At 40.8% G+C, this 23,122-nt stretch overlaps 3 protein-coding genes and 1 pseudogene across 3 annotated transcripts; 3 read left to right on the forward strand and 1 right to left on the reverse strand.

The window, feature by feature from the left end:
* LOC115353980 (tripartite motif-containing protein 35-like) overlaps positions 1–23,122 on the reverse strand; it is a 993,629-nt pseudogene that overhangs the window by 798,382 nt on the left and 172,125 nt on the right.
* On the forward strand, positions 3,947–5,354 carry LOC115353965 (nuclear factor 7, ovary-like). Its single transcript, XM_030044108.1, has one exon. It carries the CDS (start codon positions 3,947–3,949, stop codon positions 5,348–5,350), a length of 1,404 nt encoding a protein of 467 aa, XP_029899968.1. The 3' UTR covers positions 5,351–5,354.
* Positions 13,377–14,880, forward strand: LOC115353974 (nuclear factor 7, ovary-like). Its single transcript, XM_030044116.1, has one exon. It carries the CDS (start codon positions 13,432–13,434, stop codon positions 14,824–14,826), a length of 1,395 nt encoding a protein of 464 aa, XP_029899976.1. The 5' UTR covers positions 13,377–13,431; the 3' UTR covers positions 14,827–14,880.
* On the forward strand, positions 21,183–22,586 carry LOC115353998 (nuclear factor 7, ovary-like). The gene has a single exon (XM_030044144.1). It carries the CDS (start codon positions 21,192–21,194, stop codon positions 22,584–22,586), a length of 1,395 nt encoding a protein of 464 aa, XP_029900004.1. The 5' UTR covers positions 21,183–21,191.

Here is a 23,122-nt window from a genome sequence, read left to right on the forward strand (position 1 = left end):
ATGGAAACCTATTTTTCAGATTTTTTTTCCCCTCATAAATCTGACTTTATAGCCTCAGAATATGTGTTTTTTTTCTCATTAATGTACAGCTTTAATCTCTGAAAGTCTGAGTTTTTTCCTCAGAATATTACCCCCCTCCCCTGGCTCCATCATTTTTTTTCCATCCTCTCTTTTAATGTATTTATATTTTCTCTCTTTCTTGCTGTCTTGATATATGAATGATGCATTTGGCTTCCTCCTTCTCCTGCACAAATGCTGCTTTTTTTTTTTAATTTTTTTTTTTAGCCTTGCTCACATGTCCATTTTTTTCTCTAACATGCACAAATGAATAAAAGTAAATAAATAAGACTTTTAATAGCCTTTTTTTTTTTTTTACATTACTTGGAAATGAATCAGAGCTGGTGAAAGTCATGAACAGCTGCGGGACGTGAACTCGGCTTGCTAAAAATGTTCTGCGGCACCGGACGTTACACGGTGAAGACATAAAATGCACTCCTCGCTCGATGCCTTTGAATTAATAATTTATGGACTTTTAATGGAACGGAAGTAATGAGAGCTTCAGCTTCCAGCGGAACCAGCTGGTCAGTCAGGTGAGGTTTGAGTTTATTTAAAGGATTTACACTAAAATAAATAAATAAATAAATAAAAACCAAAACATAAAACAGGACAAGACAAATGAAACTGTGGCTTTAATGTGAAATAAAATAATTAGAATAAAATGAGTGAAGTAGTACCCAACCCTGCTCCAAGTGTGCTCCTTCTTTCAAAACAAAGCTACAGCGCCATCTTCTGGTCAGCTATAGTCACACCCATATCAATCACATGAAAAAGACCTTCAGCGGTGATATGATGCAAAAAAATACACAATATCATGAAATTCACCATAAATTTAAGGTGGAAAGTTACTCAGATAATTCCAGAGTTTGTCTTCATGTCATCAGGGGAGTTTGTCGCCTCTGCACACCGTGATGAATAATCCCCACTTGCATGTCAATTATAAATTTTATTAATCTTACACGCAAATCAATTAATTTAGCTCAGAAAAACGTTGCTTAAAAATTTAGTCAATCAAAACACTGCTTCCCCCCCAATAAATAGGTTAAATTAGTTCACTGATTGTTGAATTGCGCTGCTGAAGAGATTTATTTGGTTGAATCAGATTAATAAATTGGGTAAATTAGTCTCACTTACTGTTTTTACTATTGTTACTTCAATTAAAAGAAACTGCAAGATTAGAAAATAAAAACCTTGGTGAAGTTCCTCTTTATATTTAATGATGATATTAGAACTTTTTATAGCCTAATGAGAAAACATGCGCTCTGTTTTAATCATGTTTTAAGACGTTAACTCGAGCAGCCGCTTTAGGAGAAAGTGCAGTGAAAAAACGTACTATTAAGGATTTCTTTGTTTATTTGTAAATACACTGACCTCGCTCAACACCACATGGGACTTCACTTTAATCTTTAGAATGCACTGGTGAAAGCAGCATGAATATAATCCACCAACCAGCTCTTATTTCATAAACACGTCACTTTTTATACTCAGAACTCTGTCTGCTCCTTTGACAAAATCCGACCTTTTACCAGTGTCAACCTGCAGGGGCGTAGCCATCATTTTAGAAGTGAGGGGGACAAATTGTTCAGAGGTCTACTGAGTGATTTATCATCATGTCGCATTCAATTGCACCTCTCCTTAGCAGCTAAAGAACCACATAACCACAAACAGCACAGCACCAGGGAACTGACTTTAGTTCTTTAAAAATGATATACTATCAAAGTCAAAATCTAAAATCTAAAGCTACCAAACTGTAACAGCATTACTCAACTTACACGGTTTGTTTGGAAAAAACTTGCCTCTTGGCTGGTGTGCTGAACATTTTTGAAGCTCAACCTCTGTCTCTGATGACACATGTCAGCAGTGTTTGTTTGCCGCCTTAGCTCCGCCTACTCATGATGCGTTTAGAGGCGTTTAAAGCATTTCAACATGTTAAAAATGAATTAAGTGGTTGTAATGGCTGTAAAAGTGCGGGGGACGGAGGGCACAGATACGGGAAGTGTGGGGGACATGTCCCCCGTGTACCCCGCGTCTGCTACGCCCATGTCAACCTGCTTCAAAAGTTTGACTTAAAGTGAAGTAACTGATGATGGAGAGGTTCATGGATGAAATTTGGATTTCAGAGGTGGGGGGTGCACAACTGGCTTGAGCACAGGGGTGGGGGTGGGGGGCTTGAACAGTGCCATGATATCTACCCTACGCCTCAAACCAATATGAAGTTCAAAATATGTATACAACTACAGCCGAGACACTTTTAAATACAAAGTTGTCATCCAGAAATTTCACAGTCACAGGTATGCAAAAAAAAAAAAAAATATATATATTTTTTTTAATTTCCATGTTGTTGAGGCTCTACAGGTATAATAATAATAATACGTTTTATTTGTCAGCACTTTCAATAAAATTCAAAGACAATTTACAAGAATAAAACAATTACATAATATGAACATATAAATTGCAATACATACGATAATCATAAAGTTAAATAATAAAAGAATTTAAATAATAAAAGTAATACTATTACTACTACTACTACTACTACTACTACTAATAATAATAATAATAAGTGAAAGTGTGAAGGTGTGAAGGTGTGTGAGGTGTCAGCTGGGTGGGGGTCAGGTGTTGTAGGCCACTTTGAAAAGGTGGGTTTGGAGTTTGTTTCTGAAGGAGGTGAGTGAGTCTGAGTTTGTGATGGATGAGGAGAAGGAGTTCCACAGGGTCGGAGTGGAATGTGTTCCTTTGACTAACTTACACTTTGACTTCTAGACAAGTCTCTTATGTCCACTTTTCTTTTTGGCATCCTGCCACCTGGCTGTGCCTAATTACCAAACACACATACACATGCACGCACACAGACACACATTCACATGTTAACGCCCAACATGTTAACAGCTTACAGAGGCAGATGAAGACGGACTCCTGGCCAACTAGAAAAAAACAACAACAAAATATCTAAAGTGTTTTTCAAATGAAGAACCATCCACTAAATGAAATGGTTCTTTAGTAGGACACTTAATTGTTCCTCACTGACTCACACAGTCTTTTACAGAACCCATTGAGAACCATGTTTTATCTGTGTGTTATGAGTAGCTTAGACTCTAGGAATACCACAACTACCACAGGTGGAAAAAAATGTAAAAACATATCCCAGAAATAACAGCATTACCTTGTGTTCATCATTCATTATATCAACATCTCTCTGATGTTCTGACAATATCTTTGATATTTCTATTTGGATTCAAACTCTTCAGAACCAAATCACACACAAGTTCACAAGTTCAGAAACAGCAATGCGGAACGAGACTTTGCTCTGATCTGTTGCAGTAAACTGCTGACACAAGCTCCGCCCCTCAGCTGACTCACCTGAGACAAACCAGGAAACAGGCTGTCATTCTTCCAATGCTCAGTGACAAGACACACACACACACACACACACGGAGAGACAGACGATAAGATTCGTTTTGGACTTGACCCACGACTTCCACTGAGGGAGGAACTACAGGAGGAATACTGGGAATACTGGAACTCCAACCTGCTGCTGACTCCTCACTGAATCAAAGTTTGAGAAAAGCCACGACTCAAAGTGACTCTCAAGTGAGAGGAACCTTCACAAGGCATGTACAATATTTTATTACCCTTTAATTTTGTTGTATGTAGTTTATTAGTGTGTCTTGTGTTTACCACTGTTCTGTGTTGTTGGCTACGTTTTCTATTTAAGTTGATTACAGCTGTGTGAGGCACAAATGCTCAGGTCAAATTTCCCCTCAGGGTCAATAAAATATATCTTATCTTATCTTAACTTTACAGAGCAGGGAGTGTTACCACAACTGACTGACTGACTTCCTGTTTGAACTGACTGCCTGGTGAGTTTTTCTCCTCACTTGGAGACAAAATGGCTTCCAGATCAGAGGAGGATCTCTGCTGTCCTGTCTGCCATGACATCTTTAAGGATCCTGTGGTCCTGTCATGTAGCCACAGCTTCTGTAAAGCCTGTCTGCAGAGCTGGTGGACAGAGAAACCAATAAAAGACTGTCCAGTTTGTAAGAGAAGATCTTCTAGGAGTGATCCACCTGTTAGCTTGGTGTTGAAGAACCTGTGTGAGGCCTTCTTACTGCAGAGAGATCAGAGAGCTTCAGCAGGGTCAGAGCTCCTCTGCAGTCTGCACTCTGAGAAACTCAGGCTCTTCTGTCTGGACCATCAGCAGCCGGTGTGTGTTGTCTGTCGAGATTCAAAGAAACACACCGACCACAAGTTCAGACCCATCGACGAAGCTGCTCAGGATCAAAGAGAAGAACTTCAGAAATCACTGAAGCCCTTACAGGAGAAACTGGAGCTCTTTAATCAAGTCAAAGGAAACTGTGATCAAACAGCAGAGCACATTAAGGTCCAGGCCCGACGCACAGAGAGGCAGATTAAGGAGGAGTTTAAGAAGCTTCACCAGTTTCTCCAAGAGGAAGAGGAGGCCAGGATCGCCGCTCTGAGGGAGGAAGAGGAGCAGAAGAGTCGGACGATGAAGGAGAAGACGGAGGCTCTGAGCAGAGAGATAGCAGCCCTTTCAGACACAATCAGAGCCATAGAGAAGGAGCTGAGAGCTGAAGACGTCTCATTCCTGCACAACTACAAGGCTACAGTGGAGAGAGTCCAGCGCCCCCTGCTGGAGGATCCACAGCTGCTCTCAGGAGCTCTGATAGACGAGGCCAAACACCTGGGCAACCTGAGCTTCACCGTCTGGGCCAAGATGAAGGAGGTGGTCTCCTACACTCCTGTGGTTCTGGACCCCAACACTGCACATCCAGAACTCTTCCTGTCTAAAGATCTGAACAGTGTGAGACTGGGAGAGGAGCAGGAACTTCCTAATAATCCAGAGAGGATTGACTGCTCCTTCGCTGTCCTGGGATCTGAGGGCTTCAACTCAGGGATTCACAGCTGGGATGTTGAGGTTGGAGACAGTGCATACTGGGAACTGGGTGTGATAGAAGAGTCGGGCCAGAGGAAGGGAAGCATAGAATCTGGATTATGGGGAATATTGTTCTATGGAGGTAAATACTCAGCACACTCCCCATCAGGTCCAGCTACTGTTCTCCGAGTGAAGAAGAAGAAGCTCCAGAGGATCAGAGTTCATCTGGACTGGAACAGAGGACAGCTGACATTCTCTGATCCTGATACTAACATACACATACACACCTTCACACACACCTTCACTGACAGGCTGTTTCCATACATTGACACCATAGAAACATTCCCACTGAAGATTTTACCAGTGAAGGTCTCTGTAACAGTGGAACAGCACCACTAGAAATAGATGACATCAACAACAACAACAAAATTATAGAAACAAAAATGTAGAGAGAAAGATAAAAAAAAAATGAGAAAAAAGAAATGTCAGCGTAGTAAAAATAAGATTAAAGGTAAAACACAACAGAAAGAAAACAATATCAATAAACAATATATCACCACCAAAAGGGGGGAAATGCATCAATATTAATTTATACTAACAACACTCAGATGAATACAACGATTTTGCTTCAGCTCAAAGCTCAAAGTGAATTTTCTCTATATTTAGACCAGGGGGTTCAACCTCTTCCATGTTCTGGACCCCCAAGTTGACTTTCAATAAGCCGCTGACCCCCATTTGAAGAGATTTGGCCCTGTAGAGACCCAGCTCACACTGGAAAAGGAGATTTTTAATCTCAGTGTGTCTTCACCTGCTTCAATATAGGTTCAATATATCAAGAGATTTTTTTTGTACATTTAAACATATAAACATATAATCATTGATCTGATTTTTAAATATATTATTTTAATGATTAGAAAAATAGTTTTTTTTCCCCAATTCTTTACTAATTTTCCTCTTTTACTATATTTTTCGAAGACATTTCACTTTCAAATAAATGGGGAAAAGGTGATGTGTAAATTAACACTAACTGATGGAAAATTTATAACATTTTTTTTTTTTTTTTTTTAAAATAACAAGAAAGCTGTATCTATAATGATAGAAGTTATGTATTTTAAAGGTCAGATCAGTGATGCTGGATCAGATTTCTTGTGTAGAAATGCTTTACTGCGACTCCTCATTTTGCTGAGGGCCCCCTGGAAGACCCTGGAGGACCCCTGGGGGTCCCCGGTCCCCACGTTGAAAACCACTGAGTTGGACTCCAGGTAAAAGTGGAGTCTGTCTTCTTTGATGATGTGAAGAGTTGAGTTGATTCTGTTGTTTTGATTCCAACACGTTCTCACTCCCAATGCGTCAACAGCCTGATGAATGGTCAGGGTCCCGTAGCATCACATGCCGACTCATTAAGCACCCTTTCTCGACCGTTTTTGACGAGTTCGGTAACCCAACAGATTTTCGCCATGGGAAGCATTTTGGGGCGTCAACTCTTTGTTGTCATGGTAACGTGACGTTTTCTGCGTCATATAACGTGGTAATAGAGTCTGCCCCATAGACATAAATACGTATATATGTCTATAGTCTGCCCAACCTGATCTCACAGAAATCCGTGAAATTCCAGAATATCAATTAAATTTGCACTTCCGGGATCTATGAACCACCACCCATAGCGCGAGGTCTTTGAAGCCGAGAATCCGTGTGTCCAGCACGACACGGATCCTCGTTGACTTTCAGTAGACACTGTTTGTGTGGTGACCACACGGAACCACACACGGAATTAAAACCATAGAAATTGATGAAAACTCTTGAGTTCAGAAAAATCATCTTGTTCAGTCGCTCTGGTTTTAAGATCTTTTCACTCAAATCAAGAAAGAAAAAAACAGTGAAAGAAGATTTGACAAGCTGGTGTTGAGTTTATTTGACTTCATAATGAACTTGGAATGAGGGTTGATGAGGGAATGAGATCCGCCTGTCTGATCTTCAGGCTGGCGAATGTCTGACAGCCTAGTCCTTCCTTTTGGACTCACACAAGGTAAAACAGCTGTAGCAAAGTTACCACAGAAATCATCGCCTCCGAGCAAACTGTGTATTTCTAGTGAATTAGCAGGTCAGATGAGCGTCCATGATACCAGCTTGTTGTTGGTGTGACTGTGCAGGTGGCCCAGTCTGTCCTGGGCTCACTGGAGCAGCTCTGAGGCCCCAGAGCCGAGCTGGACAGAGCTGTGTGCCACACCACACATCCTCAAGCAGAATGTTGTTCACCTGGTGGCTCTGCACGTCGTCCAGCTGCTCACACACCAGCTCCCAGCTGAGCAGGACAACACACTGCTGTGGGTACACAATTTAATTCAATTCAATTTAATTTAATTTAATTTTATTTAATTTACTGAATAATAAACAAAATTTAATTAAATTTCAATGATTTATTTTTGATTTAATTTTGTAATTTTTCAGCTCATTTTATTTTTTTCATTTTTTCTATTTATATGATTAAGATTTATATTAGAATTGAGTGCATTCAAAATGTGATAACATATAATCTAATCAAAATACAAAGTATGAGGAGAAAAGCAGATGTTTTGAGGGGTGAGTTTGAAAATGAGTGCAGACGCTGACCAGGTTGTGTTTTGACAGTGGAAGGTGTGTGCAGCAGAGCGCCCCCCTCTGCCTGCCACAGTGACTGTCAGCAGTGAGCTGATGGAGGATAAGCTGGTGGGGGGTGTATATACAGTACATTTGTAAAAACAGCATATTCACAGAACGTCGGTGTCGAGCTCTGGATTTATTGATGTTGACCAGTTTTGTTGGTGGTGCCTCCTTGAAAAGCCCGTCCTGTTCAGCACTTGGAGCTGACTCTGCTCTGTCTCTTCACGCTGGCTCTCATAACCGGGTATTAACACCTATGTTGCTGCTCCTGGACTCAATCCCAACAGTGCCTAACCCTGCAATGTCCAGATCTGGGATTCTCTCAGTATAGCAACTCACAGTCTCACAGTTCAGTTCAGCACAGGTTTGTTCAAGGCTCTGGGTCACTAATTCACAAGGTTCGCTAATGTTAGGTGCCGCCTCCCTCCTGTCTCTGTCAGTGTATTTTCCTCTGTTTTCCCCTCCCCTTGTGTTTTGTTTATCGGCCTGTCTTCTTTGTTTGTAGGCTGGGTGTGGCGGGCTTATTGGGTCTGTCTCAATCGAAGGGTTAGATGACTACTAGGTCGCAGCCCACGGTGCCCACGTAGGAGGCGTCCGACGTAGGTGCCGATATCAAGTTTACCAGAACTATAAGTTTAGTGAATTGGGACGGTGTAGCCTGCGGAGGGTTCCTACGTCATTATTATCGAGGCTTCCCGAAGCGCATTCGAGTGATGCAGCGTAAAATGCCGAAGTAGGTTTCGGAGGTGTGTCGGTGAACACCTGTGCATGAAACAAAACGATAAGCAGCTTCAACGCTCTCAAGATGGACAACATTGATTCTGTAGTTTTATGTATTTTAATTAAGATAATTGTTACACCTCACAAATTGCACACAGACTATCCCAATTAAAGTAATTGTACACATGGCTACATTGTAACGTACCTGACGCACTGATGGTTGCTATGGAAACATCATGCAAAATGCCTATGTAACTCATCTAACTAAACTTGCATTTCCAGGCGTTGTTCGGATACAGTTAACAGCTAAACCGAATCTATGGTGGTAATTATAGGCATGAAAACTTATCAAAACGTCATGATATAAACATTAAGAAGGTCTAACACATGCTTCATAACTCCAGCAATGGTGGCTGATCCAGAAATTAAACTGGACCGAAAGGTACCCTGGGAAGTAGGCTGTGATATCGGCCGCGAAGCATCGTGGAGGTGTTTCCTGCAAATTAGTCAAAAATAGGCTGGATCTGTGGGCTGCATTTGCAGGACCCTGCGCAGTAAAACTGAATTGGGACAGCACCTGTCGTGCCGCTGTGACGTAAGCAGCCTACAAATACGACCTAGGTAGCGTACAGCCTTTGAATTGGGACAGAGCCACTGTCTCATCTCCCTCACCTGCCTCCTCACGCACACCTGGGGCCTGTCCGATAAAGCTGGATTAACATCCCCGGCGTTTCTCTTAGTTATCTGGCTTCACTTAACCAGACATCCGCAATCCTGATTTTTGGTCCCATAAAGCCGGTTATCACCTCGCTAACTGAACCCAGGCTTTTCCAATCTAGATCTGTGCGCGCTCACATAAAAAGGGCGGAGTTTGCTGCAGACGACCAATTGCAGACATGGAAAAATCCACTGGAGCCGCAGACTTTACGACTGAGGAGCAGACAATAATCTGAAATAAATACGAGGAATAGAAATCCATCATTCAGGAAAAAAGCAGCTGCCAAGAGCCGCAAGGAATGCTGGCAAAAAATCGCCGACTGTGTCAATGCGTAAATTAGTGCAATTATAAGATCACTTCCCCACCATGACGGCACGAGTAGATCTGACTACAGTAACATTTGTGTGTTCAGTAAATGAATGTGTCTCCCACTCAGCCGTACACTCCTGCAGAGGAACTGGCCCTCTCTCACAGTGAGGGTCGACCCTCGCTGGACCGCTGCCCTCAGTTTGAACTTCGTCAGAATCGTCACTTTGATTCAACTGGTTTTGATATTTCATTTTATAAAGCATCTGACGCCTCATGTTTATTCTGCTGGTTAAAATATTATTTCACTGTCACTTAAAGACTGTAAAACATTTGGCATCAACTCTCATGTGGACTTTTCAGGGCAGACACCCTAAATACTAAATATGAGCAAACTAATGGAAACCTAAAGGAGCCCAGAGGCTGGTGTGTATTTTATCAGACTTTTATTTAACCCTCTGAATTAAATTCCCCTCATTTATTTTCAACAATATTTTTAAAAATCATTACATCAGTCTACAAGATCAATTTTTGGTTGCACAGTGTAGAGTCATGAGTAAAAAAAACAAAAAAACAAGAAGAATTCCTTCTTCTTCTCTTCAAAGTTGAAAAAAACAAACAGAATTAAAATAAGAAGTCTAAGTAAAATGTATTAATTTATAAAAGAAGAAGAACGGGAAAAAAATACTCGGCCTAACTCGGAAAAAAAGGTGCACAAGTTGTGCACCGAGATCGACTGGGTTCTCATCAAATGGGCAGGCCATTTTCCAAGAGAGCTGATTGGTCAGTAGGTGGGGCTTTTCTACCTGCTGAGCTCTTATCCTGAACTTCACCTGCTCCGGAGCAGGTTAAGTAGTGTTCAGCGTATGTTACCACGGCAACATACCTGGATTAAAAAGTAACCCACCTTTATGGTACAGAAAACCCAGCAGGGTTAAACCTGAAGTTACCTCACTCAGCCCAAATCCAGCTTCATGGTTCAGGCCTCTGGTCCTCCTCCTCCTCCTGAGGCCTGAACCATGAAGCTGGATTTGGGTTTAAACAGCCTGCCCATTTGATGAGAACCCACTGGATCTTGGTGCACAACTTGTGCGAAAAACCCCCCACCCCCTGATGTGTTAGACCCCATCAACTTAGATTCCCCCTCAGGCAGGTCTGTGAGAGAGGCCATAACCAAACAGTTTTTTAGTTACATGAAAAAATGAACATGGAATTTTTTTTTTCATTTTTATTTTTTTCAGTTTCAGTTTTTCTCCCACTCCTGAAACAGAACAGCACATTTTGAGTTTCATTGTTTCCTATGTCTGAAAAACATTACATCACTGATGTTAATTGTTTCATATGCCTGAAAATAAATCACTGAATTACCTTCTTCTCATGCTCTAATTTTTCCACCTCAAGTCTGTTTTTTTATTTTCAATTTTTTATACAGAATGTCCAATGTCTTTGCTTTAATGTCAAGCTCCAGTTTCTGTTTGTAGAGAGATCTCACACTGTCTGCTCTGACCTGAAACAAATTAAATACATAATACAGTTGCTTCACCATATAAGCATTGCTCCTTTGCACGGCTGGCTTTAAAATAATGCCAATGTCACACTGACTATCCTCAATAAATTAAAGTTCATTACATCTTGTGATGGTCTCCTGGTGGACTGTCTGGAGGTGGAGGCCACAGGCTCGGGGTCTGGAGGATTTCCCTCTTCCTGTGAAATAAACATCATCGCAGCGAACTCATTTTAAGATAGTGAGCTCTTGAGGACACCCATTAGTCCCATGTGCAGACCACCACCATGAGTGAGAAATAAAAGATACATCAGTAACTGCCAAGTGTCCACACTGCGTTTGTGTTAAAACAGGGAAAACTGCATATAATTATTAATTATGGACTACAGTGTACCAGCGACGAGCCTGCAGACAGCGTCTCCTCATCATCAACGGCCTCCACCTCAGTACAACATTTTAACATTTAGAAATTCCTTTTCTTGTGAATTGGATAGTTTTGGGAAGTGATGTCTTAAAAGCAGCCAAATAAATGAATAAATAAATAAATATTAAATTTATAATGATATGACTGGAGAAAAAAATAAGCTGGAATCAGGAAATGTTTGACATTTTTACTTGGTGAATAAACTATAGTGATTCCTAAATTATGAAAGTTATAATAACTATCGAGTCTAAAGACGAACTGATTAACCCTTTGAAACCTGAGCAAATTCACTTGATTTCTTTCCAGAAGATGGGAAACAAAAGGCGATTAGAGAATTAGGGGGAAAAAATCACTAGATAATTTGATTGTGTGAAAGAAAAGACTGTGTGTGTGTGTGTGTGTGTGTGTGTGTGTGTATTTTCAACGGTTTTTAAAGTTCAGCTTGAATTAGGTTTCTGATTTTCTGCATTGGCTGTGGTTTCTCCTCCATCAGTGTTTTGCTCTGTGTGGTTTTACAATCTGACCAGGAAAAACAGGATCTTTTCCTTCCTGTCCGTGTGTCCAAGTCTTCCTAAAAAGCTGATCACTCCTATTTTATACAGAAATTTCACAGACACAGGTATGCAAAAAAATAAACTTTTTTTTTTTTTTAAATATAAGCTTATGTGTAAAATTTCCGTGTTGTTGAGGCTCTACAGTTATAATAACAATAATACATTTTATTTGTCAGCGCTTTCAATAAAACTCAGACACTTTACAAGAATAAAACAATTACATAATATGAACATATAAATTGCAATACATACATTTATCATAAATTTCATTCATTCATTCATTCATTCATTCATTCATTCATCTTCTAAACCGCTTATCCTCACTAGGGGGTTGCTGGAGCCTATCCCAGCGCTCATAGGGCGAAGGCAGTGAAACACCCTGGACAGGTCACCAGTCCATCGCAGGGCTATCGTAAATTTAAATAATAAAATAATATATTAAAAAGTAATAGTATTATTACTACTACTACTAATAATAATAAAAAGTGAAAGGTGTGTGAGGTGTCAGCTGTGTGGGGGTCAGGTGTTGTAGGCCACTTTGAAAAGGTGGGTTTGGAGTTTGTTTCTGAAGGAGGTGAGTGAGTCTGAGTTTGTGATGGATGAGGAGGAGGAGTTCCACAGGGTCGGAGTGGAACGTGTTCCTCTGACTAACTTACACTTTGACCTCTAGACAAGTCTCTTATGTCCACTTTTCTTTTTGGCATCCTGCCACCTGGCTGTGCCTAATTACCAAACACACATACACATGCACGCACACAGACACACGTTCACATGTTAACGCCCAACATGTTAACAGCTTACAGAGGCAGATGAAGACGGACTCCTGGCCAACTAGAAAAAAACAACAACAAAATATCTAAAGTGTTTTTCAAATGAAGAACCATCCACTAAATGAAATGGTTCTTTAGTAGGACACTTAATTGTTCCTCACTGACCCACACAGTCTGTTACAGAACCCATTTAGAACCATGTTTTATCTGTGTGTTATTTGTAGATTAGACTCTAGGAATACCACAACTACCACAGGTGGAAAAAAATGTAAAAACATATCCCAGAAATAACAGCATTACCTTGTGTTCATCATTCATTATATCAACATCTCTCTGATGATGTAAAAATATCTTTGATATTTCTATTTGGTTTCAAACTCTTCAAAACCAAATCACACACAAGTTCCCAAGTTCAGAAACAGCAATGTGGAACGAGACTTTGCTGTGATCTGTTGCAGTAAACTGCTGACACAAGCTCCGCCCCTCAGCTGACTCACCCGAGATAAACTAGGAAACAGCCTGTCATTCTTCCACTGCTCAGTGACAGGAGACACACACACACACACACACACACACACAGAGACGGAGAGACGGACGATAAGATTAATTTTGGACTTAACCCACAACTTCCACTACAGGAGGAATACTGTGAATACTGGAACTCCAACCTGCTGCTGACTCCTCACTGAATCAAAGTTTTAGAAAAGCCACGACTCAAAGTGACTCTAAAGTGAAAGTAACTTTCAGGGAACTTTCCAGAGCGGGTAGTGTTACCACGACCGACTGACTGACCTTTAGTGTGACCGGTCTGCCTGGTGAGTTTTTCTCTTCACTCAGAGACAAAATGGATTCCAGATCAGAGGAGGATCTGTGCTGTCCTGTCTGCCGGGACATCTTTAAAGATCCTGTGGTCCTGTCATGTAGCCACAGCTTCTGTAAAGCCTGTCTGCAGAGCTGGTGGACAGAGAAACCAATAAAAGACTGTCCAGTTTGTAAGAGAAGATCTTCAAGGAGTGATCCACCTGTTAGCTTGGTGTTGAAGAACCTGTGTGAGGCCTTCTTACTGCAGAGAGATCAGAGAGCTTCAGCAGGGTCGGAGCTCCTCTGCAGTCTGCACTCTGAGAAACTCAGGCTCTTCTGTCTGGACCATCAGCAGCCAGTGTGTGTCGTCTGTCGAGATTCAAAGAAACACACCGACCACAAGTTCAGACCCATCGATGAAGCTGCTCAGGATCACAGAGAAGAACTTCAGGAATCACTGAAGCCCTTACAGGAGAAACTGGAGCTCTTTAATAAAGTAAAAGGAAACTGTGATCAAACAGCAGAGCACATTAAGGTCCAGGCCCGACACACAGAGAGGCAGATTAAGGAGGAGTTTAAGAAGCTTCACCAGTTTCTCCAAGAGGAAGAGGAGGCCAGGATCACCGCTCTGAGGAAGGAAGAGGAGCAGAAGAGTCGGACGATGAAGGAGAAGACGGAGGCTCTGAGCAGAGAGATAGCAGCCCTTTCAGACACAATCAGAGCCATAGAGAAGGAGCTGAGAGCTGAAGACGTCTCATTCCTGCACAACTACAAGGCTACAGTGGAAAGAGTCCAGCGCCCCCTGCTGGAGGATCCACAGCTGCTCTCAGGAGCTCTGATAGACGAGGCCAAACACCTGGGCAACCTGAGCTTCACCGTCTGGGACAAGATGAAGGAGGTGGTCTCCTACACTCCTGTGGCTCTGGACCCCAACACTGCACATCCAGAACTCTTCCTGTCTGAAGATCTGACCAGCATGAGAGGAGGACAGAGACAGAAACTTCCTGATAATCCAGAGAGATTTGACTACTACCCTGCTGTCCTGGGATCTGAGGGCTTCAACTCAGGGACTCACAGCTGGGATGTTGAGGTTGGGGACAGTACATACTGGGAACTGGGTGTGACAGAAGAGTCTGTCCAGAGGAAGGGAAGCAAGCAATCTGGATTATGGGTAATATGGTTCTATGAAGGTAAATACTCAGCAGGCTCCTCATCCGGTCCAGGCACTGATCTCCCAGTTCAGAAGAAACTCCAGAGGATCAGAGTTCATCTGGACTGGAACAGAGGACAGCTGACATTCTCTGATCCTGATACTAACACACACATACACACCTTCACACACACTTTCACTGTCAGGCTGTTTCCATACATTTGCACCATAGAAACACTGAAGATTTTACCAGTGAAGGTCTCTGTAACAGTGGAAAAGCACCGTTAGAAATAGATGACATCAATAACAACAACAAAAAAATATAACAACAAAAATGTAGAAAGAAAGAAAGAAAGAAAGAAAGAAAAGGAAAAAGAAACGTCCAAGTAGTAAAAATAATACTGAAGGCAAAAACCACCAGAAAGAAAAAATATCCATAAACAATATATCACCACCAAAAGTGGGGAAATGCATCAATATGAATTTATACTAACAACATTCAAATGAAAAAGAAAAAAAAAAAAAAAAAAAGATTTTGCTTCAGCTCAAAGCTCAAAGTGAATTTTCTCTATATTTAGACCAGGGGGTTCAACCTTTTTCATGTTCTGGACCCCCAAGTTGACTTTCAATAAGCCGCTGACCCCCATTTGAAGAGATTTTTCCCTGTAGAGACCCAGCTCACACTGGAAAAGGAGATTTTTAATCTCAGTGTCTCTTCACCTGCTTCAATAAAGGTTGAATTATATCTAGAGATTTTTTTTTTTTTTTTTTTTGCACATTTAAACATTTAAACAGAAAAATTTGACATGGGTCCATCATCACTGATCTGATTTTTAAATATATTATTTTATTTATGAGAAATATAGTTTTCTTTTTCCCCCAAAATTCTTTACTAATTTTCCTATACTATGTTTTTCCAAGAAATTTCACTTAATTTCTTTTTAATAAATGGGGAAAAGGTGATGTGTAAATTATCACTAACTGATGCAAAATTTTTAACATATTTTGAAAAATGACAAGAAAGCTGTATTCATAATGATAGAAGTTATGTATTTAAAAGGTCAGATCAGTGATGCTGGATCAGATTTCTTGTGTAGAAATGCTTTACTGCGACTCCTCATTTTGCTGAGGGCCTCCTGGAAGACCCTGGAGGACCCCTGGGGGTCCCCGGTCCCCACGTTGACAACCACTAAGTTGGACTCCAGGTAAAAGTGGAGTCTGTCTTCTTTGATGATGTGAAGAGTTGAGTTGATTCTATTGTTTTTATTCTGGGTTCTTAGAGTTTCTCTCCACTGGAACTGCTCTTCTGTTTGGAGTTCCATCATTTCAGCTCCAGCAGATCTTAACTGACTCTCATATTTACAGCAGCTTGGCCAAAAGTTTTGCTTTGAGAGCAGACGTGAACAGACACATGACAGCCCACACAGGAGAGAAACCTTCCTGCTGCTCAGTTTGCAGCAAAGCCTTTCATAAGAAGTGCAGCGTGCAGAAGCACATGGGACTGTTTTAAACACCATCAGCTGTTTCACCTCATCTTGTTTCTATTTTTGATGTGGTTGTTTCACTGAGAAGCATTTTGTAACTCTGTCTTTTTTATGTATGCTCTATGAATAAACTAACATTTAATTACTGAATGTGTAACCTGGTCAAGACTTGCAATCTTATATTGAGCCATAAAGTCTTTTTGATCTTGTTTTTAGAATAATATACCAGGCAAGAGCAGATTGGGTAAGATAATTGAGATTATTTTAAGAATCCTTGTCTTTTTCTTTTTCTTTTTTAGTTAGTAAATGTTTAGGTTAGTTATTTGACCTGCACATCGAGCTGAATTACTGTCAGAGACACTGTTTGAGGTCACACAGTGTCTTGTAAGACTCTTTTTAGCTGTGAGAACTTGTTTCCAGACGACCCAGTAACAACTGTCCACAATCACTGCAAACATGAACTCTCTAAATATCAGAAATAAATACTCCATTTGACAAGATACAGGCTAGAAATCAGTGAAATTACCTGCCAGTGCAGATAATCTCACACACACAGGCAGACACACACACACACACACACACACACACACACACACACAGGGGCAGGAGGTGAAGTTATCGGAGTCGAGTCGCTGCCTGTTCTCCTTCAGTCGTATTAATCTCTCAGGAAGCAATAAAGTTGAATCAATAAATGCTGACAATGTGAATTCTGTGTGCTTGATTTCATTTCGTGTCTTTGTCTCATTTTAAGGCAGAAAAGTGAATGATGACAACTCTTGAGTTCAGAAAAATCATCTTGCTCAGTAGCTCTGGCTTTAAAATCATCGCCTCCAAGCAAAATGTGTATTTCTAGTGAATTAGCAGGTCAGATGAGCGTCCGTGATGCCAGCTTGTTGTTGGTGTGACTGTGCAGGTGGCCAAGTCTGTCCTGGGCTCACTGGAGCAGCTCTGAGGCCCCAGAGCCGAGCTGGACAGAGCTGTGTGTGCCACACCACACATCCTCAAGCAGTATGTTGTTCACCTGGTGGCTCTGCACATCGTCCAGCTGCTCACACACCAGCTCCCAGCTGAGCAGGACAACACACTGCTGTGGCTACACCATTTAATTTAATTTAATTTAATTTAATTTAATTTAATTTAGGCTAATTTACTGAATAATAAGCAAAATTAAATCAAATTTCAGTGATTCATTTTTAATTTAATTTAGTAATTTTTCAGCTCATTTTATTTTTTTCATTTTTTATATTTATATAATTAAGATTGTTACTTCCCGACCCTGACGGCACGAGTAGATCTGACTACAGTAACATTTGTGTGTTCAGTAAATGAATGTGTCTCCCACTGAGCCATACACTCCTGCAGAGGAACTGGCCCTCTCTCACAGTGAGGGGCGACCCTCGCTGGAGGTCTGCCCTCAGTTTGAGTTTCGTCAAAATCGTCACTTTGATTCAACTGATTTTGATATTTCATTTTATAAAGCATCTGACGCCTCGTGTTTATTCTGCTGGTTGAAATATTATTTCACTGTCACTTAAAAACTGTTAAGCATTTGGCATCAACTCTATATATTTAGCCTTTATTCTTTTTTTTAGTTAACTTTATTGTATGTTTCTACTGTTGCTGCTGGAACACCAGAATTTCCCTGGTTGGGATCAATAAAGTATATCTATCTATCTATCTATCTATCTATGTGGACTTTTCAGGGCAGACACCCTAAATACTAAATATGAGCAATCTAATGGAAACCTAAAGGAGCCCAGAGGCTGGTGTGTATTTTATCAGGCTTTTATTTAACCCTCTGACTAAAATTCCCCTCATTTATTTTCAACAATATTTTTAAAAATCATTACATCAGTCTACAAGATCAATTTTTGGTTGCACAGTGTAGAGTCATGAGTAAAAAAAACCAAAAAACAAGAAGAATTCCTTCTTCTTTTCTTCAAACTTGAAAAAAAAACCCAAACAGAATTAAAATAAGAAGTCTAAGTAAAATGTATTAATTTATAAAAGAAGAAAAAAGGGAAAAAATACTTGGCCTAACTTGGAAAAAAAGGTGCACAAGTTGTGCACCGAGATCTACTTAACCTGCTCTGGAACATGTTAAGTAGTGTTCAGCGTATGTTACCACGGCAACATACCTGGATTAAAAAGTAACCCACCTTTATGGTACAGAAAACCCAGCAGGGTTAAACCTGAAGTTACCTCACTCAGCCCAAATCCAGCTTCATGGTTCAGGCCTCAGGTCCTCCTCCTCCTGAGGCCTGTACCATGAAGCTGGATTTGGGTTTAAACAGCCTGCCCATTTGATGAGAACCCACTGGATCTTGGTGCACAACTTGTACGAACACCCCCCCACCCCCTGATGTGGTAGAGCCCATCACCTTAGATTCCCCCTCAGGCACGGCTGTGAGAGAGGCCATAACCCAACAGTTTTTTAGTTAAATGAAAAAATGTACATGGAATTTTTTTTTTTTTTTTTTTTCATTTTTTCTCCCGCTCCTGCAACAGAACAGCACATTTTGAGTTTCATTGTTTCCTATGTCTGAAAAACATTACATCACTGATGTTAATTGTTTCATGTGCCTGAAAATAAATCACTGAATTACCTTCTTCTCATGCTCTAATTTTTCCACCTCAAGTCTAAGTTTTTTTATTTTCAATTTTTTATACTGATTGTCTAATGTCTTTGCTTTAATGTCAAGCTCCAGTTTCTGTTTGTAGAGAGATCTCATGCTGTCTGCTCCGACCTGAAACAAATTAAATACATAATACAGTTGCTTCACCATATAAGCATTGCTCCTTTGCATGGCTGGCTTTAAAATAATGCCAATATCACACTGACTATCCTCATTAAATTAAAGTTCATTACATCTTGTGATGGTCTCCTGGTGGACTGTCTGGAGGTGGAGGCCACAGGCTCGGGGTCTGGAGGATTTCCCTCTTCCTGTGAAATAAACATCATCGCAGCGAACTCATTTTAAGATAGCGAGCACTTGAGGACACCCATGAGTCCCATGTGCAGACCACCACCATGAGTGAGAAATAAAAGATACATCAGTAACTGCCAAGTGTCCACACTGCGTTTGTGTTAAAACAGGGAAAACTGCATATAATTATTAATTATGGACTACAGTGTACCAGCGACGAGCCTGCAGACAGTGTCTCCTCATCATCAATGGCCTCCACCTGAGTACAGAGTAAAGCAGCCAAATAAATAAATAAATAAATACATACATACATACATACATACATAAATATTAAATTTATAATGATGTGACCAGAGAAAACATAAGCTGGAATCAGGAAATGTTTGACATTTTTACTTGGTGAAAAACTAAAGTGATTCCTAAATTATGAAAGTTATAATAACTATGGAGTCTAATGACGAACTGATTAACCCTTTGAAACCTGAGCAAATTCACTTGATTTCTTTCCAAAAGACGGGAAACAAAAGGCGATTAGAGAATTAGGGGGAAAAAATCACTAGATAATTTGATTGTGTGTGTGTGTGTGTGTGTGTGTGTGTTTTCAACAGTTTTTAAAGTTCAGCTTGAATTAGGTTTCTGATTTTCTGCATTGGCTGTGGTTTCTCCTCCATCAGTGTTTTGCTCTGTGTGGTTTTACAATCTGACCAGGAAAAACAGGATCTTTTCCTTCCTGTCCGTGTGTCCAAGTCTTCCTAAGCTGATCACTCCTATTTCATACAGAAATTTCACAGACACAGGTATGCAAAAAAATTATTATTATTATTATTGTTATTATTATTTATTTATTTATTTATTTAATATAAGCTTTTTTAAAAAATTCCGTGTTGTTGAGGCTCTACAGGTATAATAATAATAATAGCAGTAATAATAATAATACATTTTATTTGTCAGTGCTTTCAATAAAACTCAGACACTTTGCAAGAATAAAACAATTACATAATATGAACATATAAATTGCAATACATACGTTTATCATAAAGTTAAATTAAAAAAAAAAATAAAAGTAATACTATTACTACTACTATTACTAATAATAATAAATGAAAGGTGTGTGAGGTGTCAGCTGTGTGGGGGTCAGGTGTTGTAGGCCACTTTGAAAAGGTGGGTTTGGAGTTTGTTTCTGAAGGAGGTGAGTGAGTCTGAGTTTGTGATGGATGAGGAGAAGGAGTTCCACAGGGTCGGAGTGGAATGTGTTCCTTTGACTAACTTACACTTTGACCTCTAAACAAGTCTCTTATGTCCAGTTTTCTGTTTTTTGACATCCTGCCACCTGGCTGTGCCTAATTACCAAACACACATACACATGCACGCACACAGACACACGTTCACATGTTAACGCCCAACATGTTAACAGCTTACAGAGGCAGATGAAGACGGACTCCTGGCCAACTAGAAAAAAACAACAACAAAATATCTAAAGTGTTTTTCAAATGAAGAACCATCCACTAAATGAAATGGTTCTTTAGTAGGACACTTAATTGTTCCTCACTGACCCACACAGTCTTTTACAGAACCCATTGAGAACCATGTTTTATCTGTGTGTTATAAGTAGCTTAGACTCTAGGAATACCACAACTACCACAGGTGGAAAAAAATGTAAAAACATATCCCAGAAATAACAGCATTACCTTGTGTTCATCATTCATTATATCAACATCTCTCTGATGATCTAACAATATCTTTGATATTTCTATTTGGTTTCAAACTCTTCAAAACCAAATCACACACAAGTTCCCAAGTTCAGAAACAGCAATGTGGAACGAGACTCTGCTGTGATCTGTTGCAGTAAACTGCTGACACAAGCTCCGCCCCTCAGCTGACTCACCCGAGATAAACTAGGAAACAGCCTGTCATTCTTCCACTGCTCAGTGACAGGAGACACACACACACACACACACACACACAGAGACGGAGAGACGGACGATAAGATTAATTTTGGACTTAACCCACAACTTCCACTGAGGGAGGAACTACAGGAGGAATACTGGGAATACTGGAACTCCAACCTGCTGCTGACTCCTCACTGAATCAAAGTTTTAGAAAAGCCACGACTCAAAGTGACTCTAAAGTGAAAGTAACTTTCAGGGAACTTTCCAGAGCGGGTAGTGTTACCACGACCGACTGACTGACCTTTAGTGTGACCGGTCTGCCTGGTGAGTTTTTCTCTTCACTCAAAGACAAAATGGCTTCCACATCAGAGGAGGATCTCTGCTGTCCTGTCTGCCATGACATCTTTAAAGATCCTGTGGTCCTGTCATGTAGCCACAGCTTCTGTAAAGCCTGTCTGCAGAGCTGGTGGACAGAGAATCCAATAAAAGACTGTCCAGTTTGTAAGAGAAGATCTTCAAGGAGTGATCCACCTGTTAGCTTGGTGTTGAAGAACCTGTGTGAGGCCTTCTTACTGCAGAGAGATCAGAGAGCTTCAGCAGGGTCAGAGCTCCTCTGCAGTCTGCACTCTGAGAAACTCAGGCTCTTCTGTCTGGATCATCAGCAGCCAGTGTGTGTCGTCTGTCGAGATTCAAAGAAACACACCGACCACAAGTTCAGACCCATCGATGAAGCTGCTCAGGATCACAGAGAAGAACTTCAGAAATCACTGAAGCCCTTACAGGAGAAACTGGAGCTCTTTAATGAAGTCAAAGGAAACTGTGATCAAACAGCAGAGCTCATTAAGGTTCAGGCCCGACGCACAGAGAGGCAGATTAAGAAGGAGTTTAAGAAGCTTCACCAGTTTCTCCAAGAGGAAGAGGAGGCCAGGATCGCCGCTCTGAGGGAGGAAGAGGAGCAGAAGAGTCGGACGATGAAGGAGAAGATGGAGGCTCTGAGCAGAGAGATAGCAGCCCTTTCAGACACAATCAGAGCCACAGAGAAGGAGCTGAGAGCTGAAGACGTCTCATTCCTGCACAACTACAAGGCTACAGTGGAGAGAGTCCAGCGCCCCCTGCTGGAGGATCCACAGCTGCTCTCAGGAGCTCTGATAGACGAGGCCAAACACCTGGGCAACCTGAGCTTCACCGTCTGGGACAAGATGAAGGAGGTGGTCTCCTACACTCCTGTGGTTCTGGACCCCAACACTGCCTGTCCAGAACTCTTCCTGTCTGAAGATCTGACCAGTTTGAGACGAGGACAGAGACAGAAACTTCCTGATAATCCAGAGAGATTTGACTACTACCCTGCTGTCCTGGGATCTGAGGGCTTCAACTCAGGGACTCACAGCTGGGATGTTGAGGTTGGGGACAGTACATACTGGATCCTGGGTGTGATAGAAGAGTCGGGCCAGAGGAAGGGAAGCAAGCAATCTGGATCATGGGGAATATGGTTCTCTAAAGGTAAATACAAAGCAGGCTCTCCACCAGGTCCAGCCACTGATCTCCCAGTTCAGAAGAAACTCCAGAGGATCAGAGTTCATCTGGACTGGAACAGAGGACAGCTGACATTCTCTGATCCTGATACTAACACACACATACACACCTTCACACACACTTTCACTGTCAGGCTGTTTCCATACATGGCCACTGGGAAAACACTGAAGATTTTACCAGTGAAGGTCTCTGTAACAGTGGAAAAGCACCGTTAGAAATAGATGACATCTACAGCAACATCAACAACAACAACAACAACAAAAAAATATAACAACAAAAATGTAGAAAGAAAGAAAGAAAGAAAGAAAGAAAAGGAAAAAGAAACGTCCAAGTAGTAAAAATAATATTGAAGGCAAAAACCACCAGAAAGAAAAAATATCCATAAACAATATATCACCACCAAAAGTGGGGAAATGCATCAATATGAATTTATACTAACAACATTCAAATGAAAAAGAAAAAAAAAAAAAAAAAAAAAGATTTTGCTTCAGCTCAAAGCTCAAAGTGAATTTTCTCTATATTTAGACCAGGGGGTTCAACCTTTTTCATGTTCTGGACCCCCAAGTTGACTTTCAATAAGCTGCTGACCCCCATTTGAAGAGATTTTGCCCTGTAGAGACCCAGCTCACACTGGAAAAAGAGATTTTTAATCTCACTGTGTCTTCACCTGCTTCAATAAAGGTTGAATTATATCTAGAGATTTTTTTTTTTTTTTTTTTTTTTGCACATTTAAACATTTAAACACAAAAAT

Source organism: Myripristis murdjan, chromosome 22, assembly GCF_902150065.1.
Source record: "Myripristis murdjan chromosome 22, fMyrMur1.1, whole genome shotgun sequence".
Taxonomy (NCBI): domain Eukaryota; kingdom Metazoa; phylum Chordata; class Actinopteri; order Holocentriformes; family Holocentridae; genus Myripristis; species Myripristis murdjan.

Coding starts and splice junctions, on each gene's coding strand:
- LOC115353998 (XM_030044144.1), top strand. CDS start 21,192: ATGGCTTCCACATCAGAGGAGGATCTCTGCTGTCCTGTCTGCCATGAC.
- LOC115353974 (XM_030044116.1), top strand. CDS start 13,432: ATGGATTCCAGATCAGAGGAGGATCTGTGCTGTCCTGTCTGCCGGGAC.
- LOC115353965 (XM_030044108.1), top strand. CDS start 3,947: ATGGCTTCCAGATCAGAGGAGGATCTCTGCTGTCCTGTCTGCCATGAC.